This window comes from Melopsittacus undulatus, chromosome Z (assembly GCF_012275295.1).
Source record: "Melopsittacus undulatus isolate bMelUnd1 chromosome Z, bMelUnd1.mat.Z, whole genome shotgun sequence".
Lineage (NCBI taxonomy): Eukaryota > Metazoa > Chordata > Aves > Psittaciformes > Psittaculidae > Melopsittacus > Melopsittacus undulatus.
The window spans coordinates 28921899-28937465 of NC_047557.1; the positions used below are offsets into that span (position 1 = coordinate 28921899).

General features: G+C 39.5%; 1 protein-coding gene across 1 annotated transcript in view; it reads right to left on the reverse strand.

The window, feature by feature from the left end:
• Positions 1-10231, reverse strand: part of LOC101875172 (histone-arginine methyltransferase CARM1) — a 57115-nt gene extending 46884 nt beyond the window's left edge. Inside the window, exon 1 of the mRNA XM_034072711.1 lies at positions 10168-10231. Coding sequence (XP_033928602.1) covers positions 10168-10231 — 64 coding nt within the window. The remainder of the gene's footprint in view (positions 1-10167) is intronic.
• Positions 10232-15567: the final 5336 nt, after the last annotated feature.

A 15567-nucleotide genomic window follows, 5' to 3' on the forward strand; every position in this document is an offset into this window, starting at 1 on the left:
GTTCATAAAAGTAAATTTCATGAGGAACTACATAGTTTGTAACATTATCTCCTGCGTACTTCACAAACAAGCGATTATTAGTGTAGCAGACCAATCTAATTAAATATGTTAATATATCTCTGAAATCTATGTTTGATGAATGATTTCTAGACAGAAAAATAGCAGCTCATAATTTATTTAAAATTGTTTCTTTATTCAGCATATTAATGACAAAAAAAAAAAAAAAGAAAAAAGCAATAATCCTTTTAGTAGTACCAAAGTCTTCCTCCTTTGCTCCTCTTCAAAAGACATCTTGATAAAGTTTTCCTTGTCAGAAAACTCTGTGATTGAGAGTCTGAAAAGAAACAAGTCAAAGCCTGGAAATGGGGCAGAGTGGGATGGGGCCCTAGAATCTGGAGAGGGGCTGAATCTAGATTAAAACAAAGGCACAAACTCTGCAAAATTTCACTTTCATAGCTCAGTGTTTAATGAAAACTCCTTATCTTCTTGCTGGAAATATGTCTAAGCAGTGACTATTACTTGGAAAATAAATCTATCTTGTAGATACCTGTACCTATCCATAGATGCCTTCTACCAAACTGAGCACTAAGTATTTACTTCTGCACTGCTCTTTCTCTGATTAAAATGTTACGTGCACTAACATTATTAAACATTTTTAAGATTATTTTAACATTATTTAAATGTTTAATATTTAACAACATTTTAACATTATTTAAACACTATCAAAGTGTGTTTCAAATACTTCCCAGGTACATGCTTCTTGAAACTGCTAAAGCATTTAATCACTAGAAAAGGCGTTCACCTCACAGAATGACTTTTCCTAAGTATATGAACTCTTTCTGGGAATGAGAGATTTAACAGTTGCTCCTGTTTCCCTGCCAGTTCTCATCCTGTTTCCCTTTAAGATTTTCCTGGCCTTTGTGATTAAGAGGAAGAAGATGTTTACACTAATTTAATTACTGCAAATCAGCTTTAGAACAAGGATAACCTGACACAGTTATCTACTGCTATACGCCTTAAATCTTTCAAGTTTTTTTTTGTTCCCTACACTTACATCCCATTTTGAAAACTGATCAGCACCTACAGCATGCAGGCGGCTAATGCCAAAAAACAGTTCACATCCATCAACATTATCTTGTCTTTTGTCAATGAAGCAAACACAAAATGAAAGAAATACAGCCCCAACAATAGTCAGCTTCAAATATGCTTGTTTACCAGTTGCCTGTATCTTACTGCCTGTTACTTCAGTTGATTCATGACCACCTTTACAACACTAAGCACAGCAAAGAACTTTTACCTCACACAACTAAGTGCAATGTAAATATCTCTCAGTAACAGGTAACATAAGCTGGTATGCTCACAAAGCAAAAGACATCTTCCAAAGACACTGATTCAAGTCTGGAAGTTATCTACACTCAACACAGAGTTCATACATAACCTGATTTTCGAAGGCACAGGTGGTTTTCACCATGCACCTCTCAGGGTCATGTCAGCCTCAGAACAGAGCTCTGACTTTATCTGCAATCATGCAGCTTAACAAATAAATCATGTAATCACAAGCAGATCACGAGTCACCAACTGCAAGCAGTATAAAAAGAATACTGTGATACAGAACAATCAGTGCGAATTTAAATAATATTCCTTTTTATTTGGACAACCTCAAGGAGATTGTCATGTTGCAATGTTGCAATAACAAGAGACTAAAACAAGTTACGTCCTCTAATGACTGCTGTATAACAGGCACATCCAAGTTTCAAAAGCATAAGTTGGTTTATAATAGAAAGGAGGAGAAGTTGTTATTTAGAGTCATGGGCTCTAAAATATTTTTCTGATATGCAAGCCGCCTCATCCTAACACCCACCACTGCCTATAATCTCTTTAGTGATACTGATAATACACTGAGTATTTGATAGTTATGTATCATACATACATACATACACTGAGTATATAATAGTTAATACACTGAGTATTAATTGTATCATATAAAGCCTCATACATGACTAAAAGGGGCATTCAGAAAATGTAAAGAACCTCTGTAACATGGATTCAAAATGGTGACAATTTAGGACAAATGCCCTCTCAATATCCTGACTGTCTTGGGTGTAGTTCCTAAGGCAGTCAGAGCTCAAGTAAATAGTCTGAAATAGCCACCATCAAAGTGTGATTCGAGGCACGAACTAGCAGATCTACTTCAACAGTACTACAGCAACCTTTAGAGAAATCAGACACTTCTTTTTAATAAAATTTTTAAAAGTAATATTTGTTTAGATAGGTATTAAATTAGAAGTGTTTTGAGAAATATATTTCTTGAGCTATACACTAGTATCTCTACAAATATCGTTTTGTTTCTACTATAAACAGGCACAGTTTCATTAACTTCAAATCAGCAGCTATTAATCTCAGACTACTGTGGTAAATCACTGCAGTTCAGACACTGAGCAATAAAGCACCTGTCTTTCACGTAAGAGCGGATACAAAGAATATTACGACAAAGTTACTTCCTTGTACTTTTAAAGAACTTTAAGGAAAAAAAATCAAGAATAGCGTTTCATAATACCTCATACTGCTAGCCATAAATTGGTTTCACACTTCTGGTGTCTACTCAGCTTGACAGTTGAGCCAGTGCATTTCCTTCTTTATAAAAAATCTTGGAGGGGAAGGGCCTGCTATAAACTTATTGGATTTGCAGAAGGAGAAGGTCATACTTGTATTCTCAATTTGCAACTCCTTTACTTTTCTAATTGCAATATATATTTACTTTTACCTTATTTTTGCTTATGTATGCCCACACATTACTGAGAGCATCATTGCATTTCAACTATAGTTTGACATAAATAAGACTTATAAAGCTTAAGTTATCATAAAACTATCAAGGAAAAGTTGTGATGGTACATGGCTTTTTACCATTTCCATTTAATTTATAATTAAACAATAAAATGACTAAAAGCACAATATAATCACTAGGAGTATTTTTTAAAGAGTTGTTGGCTGCAGCTTAGAGAAAGTGTCAGCAGCTATTAATCTGTATCATTCTGAGATACAAGCTTCTTTCATTTTGTGCTAAGGACTACATTAAAAACTGAATTCTGATACCTGTTTAGTTGCTAAGGCAAAGCACCATCAAATGTAAATTTAAAAAAATAAAGTCTTTCCTGAAAACTTAATTTTTTAATAAAGAGGAAGAAAAGGAGAGCAGTAAAATAAGAATCCTTTATCTGTGGATCTCTAAAGAAATTAGCCTTTTGTTTACAAATAAAAATTTTAAAATAAGGAAATTCAGAAATTGTAGTGAATGACGAGTACATATATAAGGTTTGTTACATTTTAATCAACAAGTCAGATGCATTTCATCTTATTAAGCAGTAGTGAGACAGAGTAGGGAAGAAAGAAAAAAAAAGGTGCAGACAAATCCTCAGTCACCACTAATCATTACTGCCTTACCACAGCACCCTGCAGTGAGCCACATACCCTGTAACTTTCAGCCATCCATTTCTTCTGCTTCTAAACCAGCAGAAATATTTTATTATTTCATTATATTTTAATTATGCCTGATACAGTTTAAGTAACTTTCCCACTTCAGGAATGCTTTTTTTGCTTCACAAATGTTTTTAACATGTTATTTGCCAAACATTAAGCCAGACAATAGAGTCTTCCTTCCTTTCTACTCAGAAACGCACAGCCACTGTGCATGGTAGCATGCCAAAATGTTAAAACCAGAACATAGTAGCTAGTAGGAAGGATTGAAGAACTCCATATTTGGACAAAAAACAACCAACCAACCAACCAAACATCTTTCCCTTAAATATTTCCTGCACATGTTTGAAGGTGTTATCACTCTGCCTGTGCTCATTTTATATCATGCTACTGTGGGAAAAAAAATAAGCAGACCTGCCTTTAGGAAAACTAAGTTTCTAACACAGCATTTCTGCTATAGTTTTGTAAGCCACTGTAGGGTCCAGGGCATATCTGGAACATTCCGTACCTGTGACGGTGTGAAATTAATGGAAAACCTCTCTCTGTTGCATACTCTTTAGCTGCCAGAAGAACCTGACATAGAAGCAGATGGCCTGAAAAGATCAGGCCGTCAGGACCAGTGCAGATGATTTGCTTTCCAGATGTCTGATATTAAACAGTTGCAGTCTGTTTTCTGGATAAAAAGAACATGCTTACAGACACATGCAGACATAATGCCACCCATGCTACTTGCAGGAACACTGCCAACTGAAGTCAATGGCAATGAATCACAGAGACAAATTTGCTGATACACATTTTTGCTGGATAAGCATTTGTGCCTGACTCACAGTTATATAGCCATACATAAATGGATACAGGATTTTCAGGTTACTCTTTCAGATGCAGGGACCTTAATTAATTTCTAGACAGCATGTAATATTATTTAAAGGAAAAATAATTTATGTTTAGATTTATTTATCTTGAGATCAAAATATATTTACACACAGATTCATTTCCCCTTGCAGATAAATACATTAAAATTCATCACAGAATTTTCAATATTGAACAGGAAAATACAAAACCAACAGAGCTAGCAATGGAACTTTTACTATGCTAACACAAATATGTGCACGTGTACTGTAAGAGTAGGTGATCTTAAGGTCCTTTCCAGCCCTAACTATTCTATGATTATGAGACTACCACTGTATAGAAATCCTTCCATATATTAAAAACCTAATTCAGTCATCCGTAGTACACAGAACAATAGTGGTGGCTTCTGGGATATAAGAGACAGAAGTGGAAGTCCACTGTACTAAATGTGCTGCTGAACTCAACTTCTGCCAGCTATGAAAATCATCTCAGTGATCACAGTTTTCAGTAGCTATTTTGTTGTCTTTACAATACACTGATCCCTTTAATTGGCTTCAGTTGGAGAAAGGGCTCAAAAAGGGACTAGCAGGAGCTGATCCAGGCTTCCTTTAAGTCAATAAGAACCTTTCCACTAGTATCAGTGGCCTTTACATAGAACTGTCTTAGCATATATCTACTCACCATCTCTGTGCATGCAGTCTAGGTAATCTGGCAAAATAAACCCATGACCCTACAAACCTAACCTCCCCTCTCCTAACCTCCCTTTTCTGCCCCAAAACAAACCAAGAAAAGTAAGCCCGTGTCAGAGGGCAGTACTTACTCCTCCTTCACTTAAAAACATATTCTAAACTCAATCTAAATATTTACTACAGCACCTACTGGCTGACTCCTAGGTGTAAAAAACTTTATGGTAGTGTCTTCTTTCTTAACTTTGGGAACTAAAAACCAGAGATGATTCTTTCTTTATTCTCTCATCTCCTTGCCCTAGGAAGGTTGGGAACTCCTTAAGGAACAACTGTTTTTATTAAAAATGTCTAGGCAGCACTGCAAAATATTTAGAAGCAAAGAGGTACAAGCTTAAGTAGAAGCTTAAACAGGTATTTTCATGGATGTATGTTGCCTACCTAGAAAATAAAGAACAAATAATTTTAAAAAGCAGCACACAAAAATAAAAAAGCATGCATAGTTTTTCATTTATACATGTTTCCATCCACACTATCTCTTCTTGACATAAACACAAATGTTCATAATTTAGTTCAGCTCAAGTTGCAGCAGAAGTAACAAAATCCAAAAGTATGGTTATGCAACAGGCATTTAATATCTTCTTGGTTCGTTTAGGATTCTTAATTCATTGCTGTGAAAAGTTGCAGCAGTTTCATTTCATGAGCTCATATTTAGACTTGAGAATTTTTGCACTCTTCTTAAAGGCCCTTATTCAGAATTTAAGTTCAGAAAGAGCTAGAATCATTTTTCTAAATCCACTCAAGAAGTCTTTAAACCTTTGCAGACCAGACAAAGAAAACTGTCTGAGAATCTTCCTAAAAAAAAAGGTGTTACCAGTAATAGTGTAAGGGTCATCAAACTGCACCTTAAAACTGCAAGCTAATTAGTGCAAGAGAAGGAATTGGTTAAGAGGACAAACAGGGAGAGGCTGATAAGGCCAGGCAAATCATACAATCATAAAATGGTTTGGGTTGGAAGGGACCTTTCAAGGCCTAGCCTCCTGCAATGAGCAGGGACATCTCCAGGTCAGAGCCCTACTTAACATGTCCTGGAACGTCTTCAGGGATGGTGCATCCACCACCTCCTTGTGCAACCTGTGCCAGTGATTTACCACTCTCACTGTTAGATTAAAAAAAAAAAATCTTCCTTGTATCTACTTTAGTTTAAAACCATCCCCCTTGTCCTGTCACTATAAGCCCTGGTAAAAAGCCTCTCTCCATCTTATTTATTTGCTCCCTTTAAGTACTAAAAGGCCACAATAAAGTCTCCCTGGAGCCTTCTCCATGCTGAACAAGTTCAACTTTCTCAGCCTTTCCCTACAGGAGAAGCATTCCACCCCTCTGATCATTTCTGTGCCCCCACACTGTCACACCTCAAGGCCTTGCTCCAAAATTGTCCGTGCCTTTACTGTACTGAGGACTCCAGAGCTGGATGCAGCACTGCAGGAAGGGTCTCAGGAGAGCAGAGTAGAGAGGAAGGACCACCTCCCTTGACCTGCTGCCACACTTCTTGTCATGCAGTCCAGTATATGGTTGGATTTCTGGGCTGTAAGTACACACTGTGGGGTAATGTCCAATCCTTCACCCACCAGTACCCCCAAGTCCTTCTCCTCAGAGGTACCCTCAATCCCTCCACTGCCCCAACCCCAGTACACCTGACCACCTGCACCCTCAACAGCCGCAGGAATCTTGCTCTTGGCCTTGTTAAACCTTATGAGGTTGGCATGGGCCCACCTCTCCAACCTGTCAAGGTCCCTCTGCTTCAAGCTTACCAACTGCACCACTCAGCCTGTGACATCTACACACTAGCATTTGAGATATAATAAAAAAGACCCTTATGAAACATAAGTTCAGGAATTTTTCCATTCAGCTTACCACTGGAATACTTACTACTAAGATCTGAAACAGTTCACAGAAAATTTTAGGATTACTGTTTCTAATCATAATACTGCCTTCAACCACATTACTATTATTTCACATGACCTATTCTGCTTCAAGAATTGTCTGACCTGTAATTTCCCCTGAGAAAAATATAAAAAAAGGAGAAGGAATTTTAAGTGCTTTCTTTATTCCTCCCTGAAATCCTTTGTGCTGCCCTAAAGAAGCAGGTAGACGTGGGAAAGGACAACTAAAGCGTCCATGTCATCTGCATCTCAGAGGTTACCTAAATTATATGCATAAAATATCAACTGTGTGTCTGCTCAAACTTCCCCTAGCAACTGATTTTTGCCCCACAGTTAAATATATGCTTTCACATTGGAAAAGGAAAAGACAAATAACATCAGTTCTGCTGTTCAGATCTACTGGCAGTGACTGCCCTGTACCAGCACACAGAGGCTGCTTAGGCTAATACTATCTGCTCAATACATGTGAATGTACTGTGCTAGAACATTCATACTATTAATACATTTTCCACCATATCCAAAACTGATACTATTGTATTTCAGCTAGCAAGTGATTTACTTTTTTATTCTCCTTATATTTTAGGATATAAAACTGGTCTCAATATGGAACAGGAAAAAAATTATCCAGTATATTCAGTTGCAAAGTACTGCATGGAAGGGGAACTAAGCAAGGGCAAGTAAAAGAGTGTGGTTAATGTTTCCTATCCAGTCCATCTCAATAGTGCCTGAAATTCACTACTATGAATGTTTTGTTACCATTGAACTGGTAGAACTGAACTAGCAGTGATGAACTTTCCAAGCTGCAAAGTTTTAATTAGCAACCTTGCTCTGGAGTACAAACTGAATATATTCTCCTTGAGTCCAGCAATGCCGCATACTTTCCCTTTAATGTAATTTTAGAAAAGCTAAATATATGGCCTATAATACCAGTACTTATTAAGACAAAAGGCAGCAGGGCATCTCACCAGCTATCATCTCCTGCGAGAGTCAAGTGGCCATTCAGCTTCTCTACAGCTTGTCTTCTGCCATAGCTGGGACACAATCAATACACTTGAAGTCAATATGAATTTTCCTTCTGCTTCTGGGGACACAGAACTAGCTTGAAAAGGAAAGAGTATGTGACATCTTTAAACAAAAAATATGTGTTATTAATAAAATCAGTTCAAAAATTGGGTATCGTTTCCTCGAGTTCAAAAGCTTGAACTCAGAAAGGCAACTCTTAAAAAAGATGTAAAGAATCTTAAACAAATACAAGTAATGACGTAAAAATGTTGTAAAATACAATATACTTTCCTTGGGGCTTTCACTGATTGTACCAGTTCTTCCAAAATTCATAGCTATCTATAGACACTCATACTTTTGGACCAGCAATAATTAAACAGTATTTAAAAAAAAATAAATAGGTAATTAAGCATAAGTGGAGACACTGTAACATCAATCTAAAAAGGATAGCATTTGCCCTTTAAATTACCTGTATATGTAATACCCATGTTTTTCTTTTTCGACTTCACCTCGCCCGTATAAAGAGCAAGCAAAATTTATTGCAGACCTCCTAATCTTATTTCAACTATAAACATAGAGAAAATAATCTGCCAGCCTCACCATTTGTCTGTCATTTACAACTATCAAGCTTATTGCAGACACTGGAACATGGAGGGTAAAGAGTAAGAAATAATCAGAATTTCCAAAAAGACTGCTTGCTCATTTTTCAAACCAAAGAAACTCTACTCTCTCTATGTTTCACCTAGCTTCTATCCAGGTCCTCTTAATAAAAAGACAGTTTGCAAAGCAGCCTACTTAGGTATCACTGATTCTATTCTGCATATAACTAGAGAGAAAAATTATATATTTTTCTAGTCTGCTGTTGAATTATGTCAAAGTATCAGCTGAATTGGAAAACAAAAAAAAAAACAAGGCTGCTTTGTCTCTCCCTCACTCTCTCCTAAGAGGTACAGCCAATAACCCTTTCATAAAAAAATACAGAAGATTTTGTTTTTTTCCTAGTAACCACAGGCAAAAGATAATGAGTGAAAAGCTGGTTTAATATGTGCTCCTACAGAGTTTGCACTTCACTGCTAAAATACATAGATGCTGCATCTGCTAGCTGCCAGGTTCATGTCCTCAGGTTGAATAGCTCTAAACCTGTTTTATGTTAAAAGCACCCTGCCTGAACTTACTGTTATCTGCTTCTTTTAGGTAAGGGGGAGTCAAATGCACTTTATTTTTTGAAAGCTTGAATCCTGACTGTGTTTATAACCTTGATATTTATAAGGTACAAAGAAGTACAATAATACACAAACAAAAGGAACTGAAATCAGTACTCAACTCCAAGAATTTCATGGTACAATTTTGAAAGTGTTCAAGAAAGCTTCTTGTGATAGCCTGAAGAGATATCAGTTGAAGTGGGGAAAAAATACTTCAGAGAAACAGTAGCTAAGGGCCTTTCAGAGCAATTGAGCAAGAACATAACAGAATTAAAGTAGAGCTGCTGGAGAAATCTCCATATTGCCAAACTTCGAAGCCTTCAGTTAGAACTTCGCTGGCCTCAGTTTAACATCTCCACTTGTTTACATACCAGTTATCATAGGAAAGTGAATCCAAAAGGTCTCCCAGCCCTGGAGAAGCCACCACACTGCTACATTTGCATTTTAAGACACTCTGCCATCTGCTCTATTAAACTCCCTTTGATAGAAGTAGGTTGCAGCCCCAGCTTTTCTTCGTCTCCTGGGAATACTTCCTGCACATCAATTTTCTACTTTCTTCCAAGAAGTCCTCACTATTTATACCAGAATTTCTGCAGTTCCCCTATGATCATTCCATAAACCAGACATAAATTACATTTTTAATATCACATCCCCCAAAAGCAATGCACTATATCAGTCACTAGGATTTCTTCTTCTGTTCAGCACCCTCAAATATATTTTGACCCCAGGTCAGAGTTCTCACAGCAGCAGTTGGCTACCTTTCAAGAATAGCTTTGCACACTACATCTTCATTTCCAAATCAGTGGTGAAGAACTATCACAGAAAATCAGTAGGACCAGGTGATCATTTATCTTACCGGTAATACCTTTGCCCAACAAGAGGCATTTGACTCTAGCTCTCCTTGAGTTGACAGCTCACCAGAAACCACAGTCTCCCTAATGGATACTTCTCTCAAATGGCTGTAGCTCCAGCTCAGTGCTGGCCTCACTGCACCACACTTGTAAGTATACTCACCTGCTCCATTTGGCACCTGTACTTTAGGAAGTCCATTGTTTCTTCGCACTCCATATAGTAACATTGCACTGTGGAGAGTCTTGTTTTCTCCTGTCCCAAAGTTGACACAGATCCATTGCCTGATGAAGCATAATCCTTAATTCTTCTTAGTTTAGCGTCTTGTATTTATTTGTCAGTCTATGCCTCTCTTAGGATCATAACCAGTTGTTCTATTTAAGGAGAAATTCTACTGCTCCAGGTTCCTTTCTGGGGAGCAAAGTGGTTGTATTGATTTTATACATTGTATTGCAACAGTGTGTATCCACATGAAAAGAAAATGGTTAGGCTTGAGCTGGTGGAATTCTTACTGACACTGCTAGTAAGGAGCATGAGCTACAGCAGCCATTCAACCACAGCAGAACCCACTCACACATTTGCCTTTAACATCACTCTGAGTACCAGTAGTATACTGCACACTATGCTATGCAATGCAGTCTACTTTCTTACTTAGCTTTATACTTGATTGCCATTATTACATTACAGACAGTAATAGAACAGGTTCGGGCAAATACAGCAGTAATTGGTGAAGTATAAAAACTACAGATAAACTGAATGCTGTAACAAGGGTAAAAATGCAATCCAGATGGACAGTCTAATCACAGATCTGCATCCAGAGTAATTTCTGATGAGACAGGGGTATTTTATAATTTTAAAATAGACATCAGAAGTACCTGCTTCATTCCCACAAAAATGTTTCCTGACAAATATTCTCTTACTGGTGAAGAAGGTCAATAATATCCTAAACTAGAAATCGGGGTTTTTGTTTTGGTGGTTTGTTTGTGGTTTTGTTTGTTTTTAATCATCAGAAACATGTGTTTAAAGAATCGCAGTACCTACAGACAAATTATTTTTTTCCAAACATACCAAATACATAGCTTCAGGCGGCAAAGAGATTGAAAAGGAAGTAATTTTCATCACTTCAATGTGATGTATGGAGAAAAAAAAAAAAAAGTCAACACTTCAAATTATGCTGATTTCTTTTATTGTTTTAATAACCTGTATCTTACCAACAACAAAAGGCACCACAATATGATCACTTCTGGTCAAGATTTGTAAGAAAACAATATTTATTTTCACAGCAGAATTGTCCATCCTATGTGAGACAAATAATAGTAACATCTTTCTAATGAGCAGATATTAATAATAGAAAAGCTATATTATACTGTCAGTCTCATAATAGGCTATGTCATCAAGCTGTTCGCAGACTTGTTTTCTCACCTAATACACAATGTATTCAAGCAACAAGTTACTGAACTCCCAGATATGACTAGGATTCATGTTCTGCATGGAGTCTGACAGGGTATAGCTTGAACATCTTTGTATGAAAGGAAAAAGATGAAAAAAGACAGCTCACACCTCAAAACAGATTTGCAAATTTTCCCTCTCTTAGCAACCATAATGCACTGATGCCCCTTCATCCGAACCTTATCAAACAAGCCTTTAATAAACAACAATCCATCTCTGTTGCACATTAAAAAGCCCCAAACATCTCCCCTCTGTATTTTCAGTTTTCAGCTGTGTCCCATGCGAACCCTTCCAAATGATGATGATAAAGACGATCATAATAATATTAATGAACAACCCCCAAACACAATATCCACCCACCCAAATCTAGCAACTTTGAATTTCACCGTTTCCAGCAGGTCTTTCATTCGCATGCATGCAAGAATGAGTGTGTATGAATGAAAGACCAAGAGAACAGTAACTAGAGGCTAGTCTTCAAATTAATACGATGCAAGGCAGAATCATGTCTTAACTGTTATTAGTGGTCAGTTTTTGTCACTCATACTTTCATAAATTACATGTTAAATGACTGACAGCACCAGCAAAAATCCAGTAGCTACTGGCATATGAACTGATCTGTTTACACTGCTGACCAAAACCCGTGACTGTAATTCATCTATTCCAATCCTTCTAGAAGCTACTGAGACCATGTAAGAAAAATTAAAGCCACAACAGGTATTGCGTGTCCAGACCTGCTCAGGATTGATGTCATATTCACCCACCTCAAAGAGAGCATTTCCAACTACTTTCTATACATACAACAACTTCAGGTTTTCCCCAGGCTACCCAGATTCAAGAAGTTTTAAAGTGTCAGCTCTGCTACTGCCCTGTAAAGGCACAACCTCAACACAAAAATTACTTTTGAGGCAGTGTGTGTGCATGCAGACATCACCTTAACCAGAGCCTATCTACCAAGCAGCAAAGCCGGAGGGAATTACTTCAAGTTTTCCAGTTTATGACTGTTCCAGTCCCACATCCCCCACCCCAGAACCCGAGGAAATCACGAAGCACAGACACCTGGTCCGATAGCTGAACCAACCCCACGGGCCTGTGCTGCCACTGCCCCCGCCGACTCACACCTGGCTAGACGCCCGTTAACGGCGAGGGCGCCGAGGCGCTGAAGGAAGGCAGCGGCAGCGCTCCTCACCGCACCTCTCAGCGCTGAGAGCCCGGCGGGCCACAGGGCCCCTTCCCCGCTCCCGAGCCCTCCAGGCAAGAAGTGCCATTCCCTCCAGGGCCAGCCGCTGCTCCGCGCAGCGGCGGAGCCGCCCTGGTGGCGAAGCCGGTGTCCCCCCGTGAGGATGCAGCCGAGGCGGCCGGCCGGCCGGCAGCGGCCCGGCGGGACTCGGTACTTAACCGTCTGTCACGGTCACGTCCGCGTCCTCGTCTCCCAGCTGCACCTCCAGCTGCAGGGCTGCCTGGCTGGGGCTGTTGAGCTTCAGCCCAGCCGACAGCTCCTCCTCGGCGAAAATCAACTTCACACTGTACCGCAGCAGCTGCTGTGTGGACGAAGACTGAGCGGCCATGATCACACCGCCGTCGCCTCGCTCTGCCAACAGTGCCTGCCTGCTCCTCCTGCCAACTCAGGGGAAGGCGTCTGCGGCGGGAGGAGACCCGCGGAGGAGGTTTCGCCCACATACCGTTTCCACGGCTCAAGCGCCTCCCAGGGCATCGGCAAGGCAACCTCACCCCCACCGCCACAGCTGCTCAGCCCCTAACTGAGGGACGCGGCGGGCAGCGACACCTCCCGGCTGCCGCGGCCCCTCCTCCGTGGCCGCGCAGTTCCGCGCCGTACTCACGGTCCACCCGGCCCCCTATCCCTGTGCCCGGCACTGAGGCAGAGGGCTGGCGCGTTGGCACCGCGATGCGGGGCGGGAGGAAGTGCGGACCCCGGGCAGCGCTGGTGGGAAGGGTTGTGCGCGGTGGTCGCCTGGCATCGGGGCCAGGCGTTAGCAGTGGTGGTTGAAGGATAAGGCTCACTAAAGCTCTGATAATTCGGCTTTTCCCTCCCTTGTGCTGCTTCCCTTTCTGCTTTATTTTCTAAGACAGTAAAGGTGTAATAGCAATATTAAGCAGTAGGCGTCGTTGTTCTGCTATAGAATATATATATTTGGTAGGTTGGTTTGTTGTTAAGATTGGGTGTCCGTCTTAGACCACCGCCCTACCTACCTGCCGGTAAAAGATAAAACAAACTGTAAAGGTAGGAGAGTGTGAGGAAATAACTTCAGTGGTTACTAGTCAAACCTACAGCATGCTGATGTATCCCTCATATGGCAGCTTCCACCAAAATTTGACTGGAAACACTGTTCATGATGTTGCTCACCCTGCTACCTCACTGTGAATGTTTTATTGTGCAGAATGCAACCTTTGTGTTTTGAAATTGATCTGTGGAAGTAATAGGAAAACAATTTTTAACGAAGTTTTGGTTTTCATTGTCTACCAAAAAAGGCAGCAGTAGCAGTAGGTCTGAAATTAATGTTACTAACTAGTTCTTCACTAATAGCACAAACACTGTTTTCAGTCTCTCTTGCTACAGCAAGTACTTGATACTTGGAAATGTAAACCAAATCTAATAATGCAACAATATATTCTATTAAATATTACTGTTAAGCTCTCCTTTTGACACTGAAGGCTAGAGCAGGTCAACCTGCACTTACTCGGCAGGCATGACCTGTCCATTCGGCAGCTACATGAATTGCCAATTGCAAAAACCACTTCAGAATGTGACTAGTGCTGTTAAGCCAAAGCTGTGTTTGACTTAACACAAAGTCAGTTGAACTGTATCTGAAGATCCCCACTGCTTTTGAAGTAAAGAGCCGCTACAATTAAGATCCTGCCTAGTGGGTTTCAAGGTATAGGATTTGGAGGTGTGAAATGATAAAAAGTTCTTCCTCTTTCAGATATCGCAATAAGCTTTGTCTATAATGGTTTGGCTACTTAATCACTGTTCATTTTTTTTTTTTAAAAAAGTCCATCCAAACTTTTAGGAATTTCAGATCAATTAAATTCCCTTTAATGGTAAGAAGATAAAAAACTTAACTGTGGTTAAGCTTCTTTACATTATTCAGCATAGATATTAATAAATATTTTGGCAATTTTGTCTGCAGAAACATCCTACAACACAACATTTACTTGTCTACATGTAATGTAGTTGGTGCAGAAGCATAGATTTGGACTTGCCAAAACAAGTGGATGAAGGTAAAGTATACAGGTAGAAGGATCGTGCTTTCCAAGTCCCTCTACAAGAAGTCCACAGGAAGGGAATGTTATCTTTTACTTGGTGATGATTAGCCATATTTTTGGATAAAACATTTTTGTTTCACACATACAGCCAAAGTAACTTCAGAACTATTCAGCATTTCCTTCCTGTAGAAAAAAATGCACCTTTGAAAGCTCTGAGGATAAGTATGGTTGCAAAAGCTATTGTGTGTCACATCTGTGACTGTAATACTCAGATACTCTCAAAATCCTTTCAGAGAAGTCAGCCTTCACCCCATAGCAAAGAGACAGCTGCACCTAACAAGTGTGAGAGAATGCACCAGGCAGATCTAAAACAAGCAGCATCTGGGGACATCTCCTTCATGAAGAAACAAGATCCAAGAGATAGGTTGGAGCATTATTCCAACAGTTAAGCAACACCAATGTGACCAGCTTTCCTACTTGCTATGTCATGCCAGCAACCTGAAACAACTTTAGTATCATGCTAGTCACTGGTGGATCCCAGATAGAATCTGTCTTCCCTCCATCAAAAGCCTGCGGAACATTCCATACTTCTTCAGCTGCAAGTCTCCCTTTGTTGGTGAATGTGTTTTTTCCAGGCTAGAGCTGTCCCATTTGCTTGCTATGATACTTGCTGCACCTTTCAATTTTGACTGCTTGGTTTTCTTGCATCAAACTAAAGAATGGGAGGCTAAACTTTTCTTAGTCATCAGGAACTGTTGAACACTAGGGAAATAAAAGGAAAAAGTGATTGTACCATTCTGAGCAAAAGTCATCCTCTCTCTTCCATGGGCCAGTAAATTCAATGCCCGTGTTGCAACTACACAACTCTTTGTGATCCTAACTTCAATCAATGTC